The following is a 7,818-nucleotide window of genomic DNA, read 5'->3' as shown; positions in this document are numbered from 1 at the left end:
GGCTGAGAGAGGTAGGATTTGATTTCCTCGAATGCTTTCTGGCACTCCGGGTTCCAGTTTACCTCTTTCTTGTTGGTTGCTCCTTTGAGTAAATCAAAGAAAGGTAAGCACCTCTCTGCTAGTTTTGAGACAAATCTCCTGAGTGCTGCTAGTGATCCTGCTAGCTTCTGCACATCTTTTTGGGTCCTGGGAGCTTTCATCTCCTGGATTGATTTTATTTTCTCCGGATTGGATACTATGCCTCTGTTGCTGATCATGAATCCTAGGAACTTGCCTGCTCCTACTCCGAAGGTGCATTTCTCCGGGTTTAGCTTGAGCTGGTTCTTCCGTAGATTTTCAAAGCATTCTTTCAGATCTTCCACATGCCCTGGTATAGTTGTTGATTTGGAAATCATGTCATCGACATAGCACTCCAAATTTCTCCCAATCTGGGCTTGAATATCTTGTTCATTGCTCTTTGGTATGTGGATCTTGCGCTGGTAAGGCCGAAGGGTAGCATCACATAAGCGTAGACTACTCTGTGAGTTATGAATGCTGTCTTAGGGGTGTCCTTCGGGTTCATCTTTATCTGGTTGTATCCGGAGAAGGCATCCATGAAACTTAGCATTACATGTCCTGAGGTAACATCTATCAGTTGATCAATGTTTGGAAGAGGATACGGGTCCTTCGGGCATGCATCATTTAGGTCAGTGTAGTCCACACACATTCTCCATTTGCCGTTGGACTTCTTAATTATGACCACATTAGCTAGCCACTCCGGATATTTGATTTCTTTGATGATTCCTGCTTTGAGTAGCTTTTCTACTTCTTCGTCAATGGCTCTTTGGCTCTCCGGAGCAAAGTTCCTTCTCTTTTGTTTTACTGGTTTCCTGCTGGGGTTGACATCCAAGTTGTGCATTGCTATGGACTCATGTAGTCCTGGCATGTCCCTTGGACTCCAGGCAAAAATATCTCTGTACTCCCGGAGCAGGGATACTAATCTCTCCTTGAAGGACTTCTCGAGTCCTGACCCAACCTTCACTTTTTTGGTAGAATTATTTTCATCTACTTCGACTTCTTCTGTTTCGACTGCGGCCTCGATTTTTGCTTGTTCTTTGTTTGAAACCATTTGATGAATTCAGGCTTCAGAGTTCTTCTTCAGATAGGTGTTTGCTTGTTCAGGTTCTTTGGTTGCTTGCATGGTAGAACAAGGTTGGTCTAGGACTCGACTTGTCTTGTCCAGTACCATGACTTGGTTGCTTTCCAGTTCTTCTGGACTTGTTTTGTTTGGTTCTTCCCTTGTCCGGGGTCGGTGCTTCTTCATGCTTTGTTGCTTGTGAAGGACCGTAGCCTTCCTCTTGTTATCTTGATGGGTTTCTGCCATAACTAACCCCTGGTTGTAGCATGTTTCAGCGACTCCATAGTCTCCTTTAATCTCTCCGACTCCTGTTGGGGTTGGGAATTTGATCTTGAGATGGGAGATTGAGGTTATTGCTTGCATCATAGTTAGAGCTGATCTGCCAATGATTCCGTTGTATGAAGAAGGAGCGTTGATCACATAAAATTTGATGACATGAGTCACTTGGTTAGGAGCAGATCCAAAAATGACTGGCAGATATAAAGTTCCTTGGATCGGGACTAAGTTGTGGCCGAAGCCGTAGAGTGGGTCCTCCCGGCATTCATTTGTGCGGACGCTCCCTAACTGTATTCTATCCACTGTGTGCTTGAAGAAAATATTTACTGAGGAGCCATTATCTATGAGCATTCTTCTTACTTCACTATCAAAGATGTCTAGAGTGACAACCAAAGTGGCATTGTGATGAGGGTTGACTCCTTCGTAGTCCTTGCTGCTGAAGGATATCACCATATCTGGGAGTGATTGGATTGAGAGCACTTCTTCGCCGAAGTCCGGGCTCCGGGGTGGGGAGTAGGATCCGCCTAGGACCACATTGACTACATTCTTTCCTTTCTTCTGCGCCTCCCCTCTGCTGTTGTCCCGAACTAAGTACTTGTTCATATTCCCCTTCTTCACTTGGTCCTCAATGAAGTACTTGAGTGATAAGCAATTCTCGGTTTTGTGGCCATGGGTCTCGTGATAATCACATTGCCTATTGTAGGGCCTGCTCTCCGGAGGAGTTTGCATTGGCTTCGGAGGATAATAGAAAGGCTTGTCTCTGACTTCTTTCAAGATTTCCTCCCGGGTCATGTTGAGAGGAGTCTAGTCCGGCTCCTGCTTCGGCTCCCGAGCTTGCTTCACGGGTCCTGGGTCACTGTTCGACTCCTGCTTAGGACCAAGTCTTTGGAAAACCGGGTTTGCTTGTCTTTCTTGGCTTTGGTTGCTTTGCTTGAATTTCTTGTCCTGATGGTAACCCCCTTTCGGTTGGTCATCAGTGTTTTTACTCCTGGACCCCCCATTCCGGGTCATTCTCATTGCCTGGAGCACATCTGTTTCCTTAATGAATCTAGCAGCCATTGAATAAGCTGTTGCCAGACTTTGCGGCTCCTTATTGATTAGCTCCACAATATACCTCTCGTTGTGCTCTAGGTCCAGGTTTCTTCTAAAAATGCTTAAGGCTTCCCTCTCATCCAGACTTGAAACTTTATTGATTGCTTCCTGGAACCGGCGCATGTATGCAGAGAGGGACTCATTGTCGTGCTGCCGGATCGTCTCCAGGTGAAACATGTGCATTTCGTGTGTTTTGTTCGCCCGAAATCTCCTAAGGAAAGAGGCTTGAAATTCCTTCCAAGAGTGGATGCTGCGGGAGGGGATTCTGCTGAACCATCTCTGGGCCCCTCCCTTAAGGGTTGAAGCGAAGAACCTTGATTTCGTCAAGTCATTGTAGTATTATATCTGCGCTATCTGCTCAAAGTAGTTCAGGTGCTCCTCCGGGTCTCCCAGACCATCAAAGGAGTTAAAGTTGTAATGTTTCAAGCCCCGCTGCCGGGGGATAGCTTCTAAGGAGTGGCTGAAAGGATTGAGTGTTTCTCCAATCTCCACTCCTGAGTCTCTGTCCATCTTCTTCTGCAATTCATAGATCATGTCTTTTAGGTCCTTCTGCTTCTCTTCTTTTTTATCATCAGAAATCAGCTCCGGAGTAGGGTCTCTCCGGGTTCTTTTGCTCCTAGACTTGGCCAACAGCTTCTCTTCTTCTAATTGCATTCTCTTTTGGATCTTTAGCTCGAGCTTTGCTTCCTCTTCTCTCCTGATTTGCTCCCGGACTTCTTCCAACTTTCTCCGTTTAGCAGCTTCTGCTTCTTTCTTGCCTTGATCTTTTTTGCTTTTCTTTCCTTTGGCTCCAATGCGGTCGAACACAGACCTCTTTGATTGCTGGGAGTCCCCGGACTCCTCCGGCTCCTCCTCTAGTTCTACCTCTTCTTGGAGCCGGGTCTGCTCCTGTCTGTACAGTCTGATTGCTTCTGCTAGTTCATCACTTGTAAGGTTGGCCATGTGCTCTTCGGCCACCGGGACATTGGTGTACTTGTACTGATTGAGCTCTATGAGGTTCCTGGCGTCCCTGGTGCTTACAATTCTCTCCACTACGGGAGTGTGTAGTGGTTGCTCCTGGAACGTTTCTCTCTCGGCTCATGGGTCGAGGGCCTGGGAGTGATCCGGCTCCTGGACCTGAGCAATAGCAGATGGTCTTCCAGAGGTATTCTTTCCTGGCCTTGCCATTTCTCAACAATACCAACAATATGCCACAAAGAATATCGGTCTATGGTTGCTTTATGAAATTTGCAAAAACTACCCAGAATAATAACAAAAACTAACAAATAGCTTCCTGGGAGCAGCTCAAACAATTATGTGGGACTATTCAATGATGAAGTACAACACAAATGCTATATTCAAACTAGAACAATAAAGATTAAAACTGACGATAGCTCATACAAACGTGGCTTAAATCAACAAAACGGGCTCACACAAACGTGGCCTAAAGTAACGAGCACACACAAACGTGGCCGAAATAAACAACATTCATACTTATGGAAAAGGTTGGTTGCTTGAGTTCTTACAAGTTTGAATAAATGGACTCTTTGAAGAGTTTGTTGATGAAGGTGAATCCAGGGGCACCGAGACCCAAGGATGGAGCGACCCCTCCTTCTAGCGCCAAATGATAACTCCTGGTGGCGAGGCTGCTCCTTCGACGGCATCCTGGATCCTTCTCCGCTGTAGAGGTGTAGCTGTGGTTGGGTTCCTACAAAATAACACCGGAAGGGGGGTTGGAGTCCCGTGGTGCCTCAGGCGTGAGAGTAAGAACTAGCTTTTTGGGAGGATGAAGATGAATATAAATGTAAGGTGGCTGTGTGTGTATATGAGTGTGAAAGAATGATTAACCCAAAAACCTCACCTTCTTGGGCTATTTATAGGCCAAGGGTAGGGTTTTGGGGTTGGTACCTTTAGATCATAGCCATTGGTTCTGGGAGCGGAGGACACCTGGCTGGAGTGGATGCTTTATACGTGTCAGTGCGGGATTGGCCGAGGAATGTTCTGGGGATCCTCTGACACGTGCCCTGATTATTCCCATGATTGATGTGTGACAGTTGTCCCCATCACGTGCCTGGGCCAACCTCTCACATGCTGGGATTTACCAAGGTTAGGGGCTTAGGAGCGGTAGTGTGCGGGACTACTCCTTTTAGGAGCTGCGTGGAGTTAGGGGCTTAGGAGTAGCCCTCCTAGGAGTCATATGGAGTTAGGAGCTTGGGAGTAGTTCCCCTAGGAGCTGTATGGAGTTGAAGGCCTAGGTGTAGTCCTCTGAGGAGCCATATGGAGTTAGGAGCTTAGGAGTAGTCCTCCCAGGAGCTGTATGGAGTTGAAGGCCTAGGAGTAGTCCTCCCAGGAGCTATATGGAGTTAGTAGCTTAGGAGTATCCTCCCAGGAGCTGTATGGAGTTGAAGGCCTAGGAGTAGTCCTCCCAGGAGCTATATGGACTATCACGTTGCGTGCAAAATTCGCTAAACAGCTTCAATAGTTTGTTTTTAAACTTGATCTTGTTGACCTATATATAATGATACTTTAGTCTCCATCTGGTTTAACTTTGTACGTTGAACTTGATACTACTTTGGTAGGATACTTCCCCTTCACAAGTCTTGTTATGTAGCTTCAGATCAGTGATTAGTAATAACATAGATAATCAGACTACAAAATAATCAATAATCAAACTGTGTTTTACAAAGAGCACAAGCTAATCGCTTGCAAATCAGTTTTAGGCGTGTCTGTATTTCAGACATGTATGAAACTCAGCGTAGTCATCTTCAATAATATAAATATTTACAAAGTTCTCCCTTTACTAATTTGCACATGTTTAAGATTACATGTAGAATCCCGAAAGTAGCACAAATATCAGTTTCTAGTTTGCCAATATTCTCTCAAACAATCCAGAATTTATGAGTAGCACAAAATGATCACCTGAAAGTTACCCATCTTAATTTTATATCTCTACTGATTCTATTACATTAAAAAACATTTTTTAAAGCTAGATATAAATTATAACTCCATCGAAACTCGAGTGCATTAAGAAGAAGAGCTGCAAAAAGAACAGATGTAAATATATTAGAAGGATACTAACATGGTATTCAACTATTCATAACAAATTATTTGGGTCATTCAAGTAGCATAGGCTATAAGTTCTCACACTTAATATGTAAGATGAATTTATGGTGTTAATATGTTGTATAGTTGATTCCTGTACAAGATATAAGCTTTGGATATGAGTTACTCGAGATATCTGAACCTTTTTCATTTCTTCTTGCCGATAAAGTGTTCACTGCAATGGCATCAATTAGGATGACAAGGGCAAAGGCCTTACTCAGAAACCTGGATCCAAGGCTGAACATAGATATCCTGTGGCAAATCCATCTTTAAATTACTGCATTGATGCAAATATAGGTACACCCTGTAGGCAATTGTCTGGAAAATTAAAGAAGTCTGAAATGAAAAAAAGGAAAAAAGAGTACAACTAGAATTCAATCAAAACAGAAAAAACTTGCACCTCTTTCCAAAGATTAAAGACTTCAATCTCAATCCGTTGAGAATTTCGAAAACCAGATAGCCTGCCCCGTCCTTTGTAGAGAGCAACCTGTATTCTTGTGAGGATCACAAGGTAGTAGGAAGCTGAAGGAAGACAGATGGCACATCAAAAGACTATTGTTAATACTTTTGTAATATATTAACTATGTAGTGTAAAACTGAGAAACAAGAAAGGTTTGCTTGCCAAAAAGCATTATTGATTTATTCGATAACTGAAATAGATATAGCTGATCAGTACAACTAAAATGCTAAAACCAGGACATGAACATGAACCACGTCCTACACAAACTCAACAATCCTGACTTAGTCTACTTCCTACAAACATGTTAACTGGACTTCTATTTCAACAAAAACAAATGACTTCTTTATTCAAAAGCAAAACAAACAAATACTAACTCAAGATTAAACCAACATATCCCCCCTTAATCTTAGAGTTGTCCAGATAGGTTTTTAATTCCAAGCAGCCTCCTCATCTTTTCAAATTTGAGCGTGGTCATAGCTTTAGTTAGTATATCCTCCTTCTGACACTCACTGCTTACATGCTTTAGAATGATTTCCCCCCATTCTACGCATTCCCTGATGAAGTGATAACGAACATGAATATGCTTGCTCCTACCGTGGAAAACTGGATTTTTGGCCAAGTCTATTGCGGATTTGTTATCAACAAAAAGAACTACTGGCCCGACCTCCTCATCTGTTATCTGGTTTAGCACATTCCGAATCCATATGGCCTGACAAGCTGCTGCAGTTGCAACCATGAATTCTACCTCACAGGATGAAAGAGCCACACAGCGTTGTTTTTGCGACACGCAGGTAATGAGGCTGTCGTTCAAGTAAAAACACATGCCTCCAGTGCTCCTTCTGTCGTCCAAGCTACCTGCTAAATCACTATCCGCAAATCTTGTTAACACATTATTTCCACTGTCTTTAGTATACACTAAACCAAACTGCAGTGTGCCTTGAATATATCGAATAATCCTTTTAACAGCGTTTCGATGTAACGCGGTTGGGCACTCCATGAACCTACTTGCTATGCCAACTGAATAAACTATATCTAGCCTAGTGTGCACCAGATATCTGAGCCCCCCAATCATACTTTTATACTATGTAGCATTCACAGCCTTTCCACCTTCGTCTATGACAAGTTGTTCCTTAGGGTCCATGGGGTACTTCATTGGATTGCAGCTCTTCATACCAGCTTTCTCAATGATTTTCATGGCATACCCCGCTTGCTTTAACTGAATACAGCCCTTCTCTTGACGTACTTCGATTCCGAGATAGTAACTCAGCTTGCCCATATCTGTCATGTCGAATTTATGATTCATCTCATTCTTGAATTTTTCGATCAGATGTACACTACTCCCAGTTATTAGCAGGCCATCTACATAGACAGCGACAATCAATCATTCTTTTCCTTCCTTTCTAGTATAAACCGTATGCTCTGATGGGCACTTCTTAAAATCCAAACTCTCAAGGTAGGAATTCAATTTCGCGTACCAAGCTCTTGGAGCTTGACGGAGACCATACAGAGCTTTTATCAATTTATAAACTAGATTCTCCTTTCCTTCTTTCACAAAGCCCTCAGGTTGAACTACATAGACATCTTCACTAATTTCACCATTTAAAAAGACCGTTTTCACGTCAAGATGATGAACTTCCCACTCGCATTTTGCTGCCAGAGCCAATAACAAATGTACTGTTTCCAATCTCGTTATCGGAGCAAAAATCTCGTCAAAATCGACTCCATATTCTTGGACATATCCCTTAGCTACCAATATTGCCTTGTACTTCACCACGTTTCCCTCTGCATCCTT

At 43.3% G+C, this 7,818-nt stretch overlaps 1 protein-coding gene across 1 annotated transcript; it reads right to left on the bottom strand.

The window, feature by feature from the left end:
* Positions 1 to 6,432: 6,432 nt before the first annotated feature.
* LOC141701703 (secreted RxLR effector protein 161-like) lies at positions 6,433 to 7,098 on the bottom strand. The gene has a single exon (XM_074505367.1). It carries the CDS (start codon positions 7,096 to 7,098, stop codon positions 6,433 to 6,435), a length of 666 nt encoding a protein of 221 aa, XP_074361468.1.
* Positions 7,099 to 7,818: the final 720 nt, after the last annotated feature.

The sequence above is a fragment of the Apium graveolens genome, chromosome 1 (assembly GCF_009905375.1).
Source record: "Apium graveolens cultivar Ventura chromosome 1, ASM990537v1, whole genome shotgun sequence".
In the NCBI taxonomy this organism is placed as follows: Eukaryota; Viridiplantae; Streptophyta; class Magnoliopsida; order Apiales; family Apiaceae; genus Apium; species Apium graveolens.
Note: the sequence above shows the minus strand (reverse complement) of the source record. Positions and strands in the feature narration are given on the sequence as shown.

Excerpts from the sequence above, each read along its gene's own strand:
- LOC141701703 (XM_074505367.1), bottom strand. The coding sequence starts at position 7,098 with ATGATTGGGGGGCTCAGATATCTGGTGCACACTAGGCTAGATATAGTT.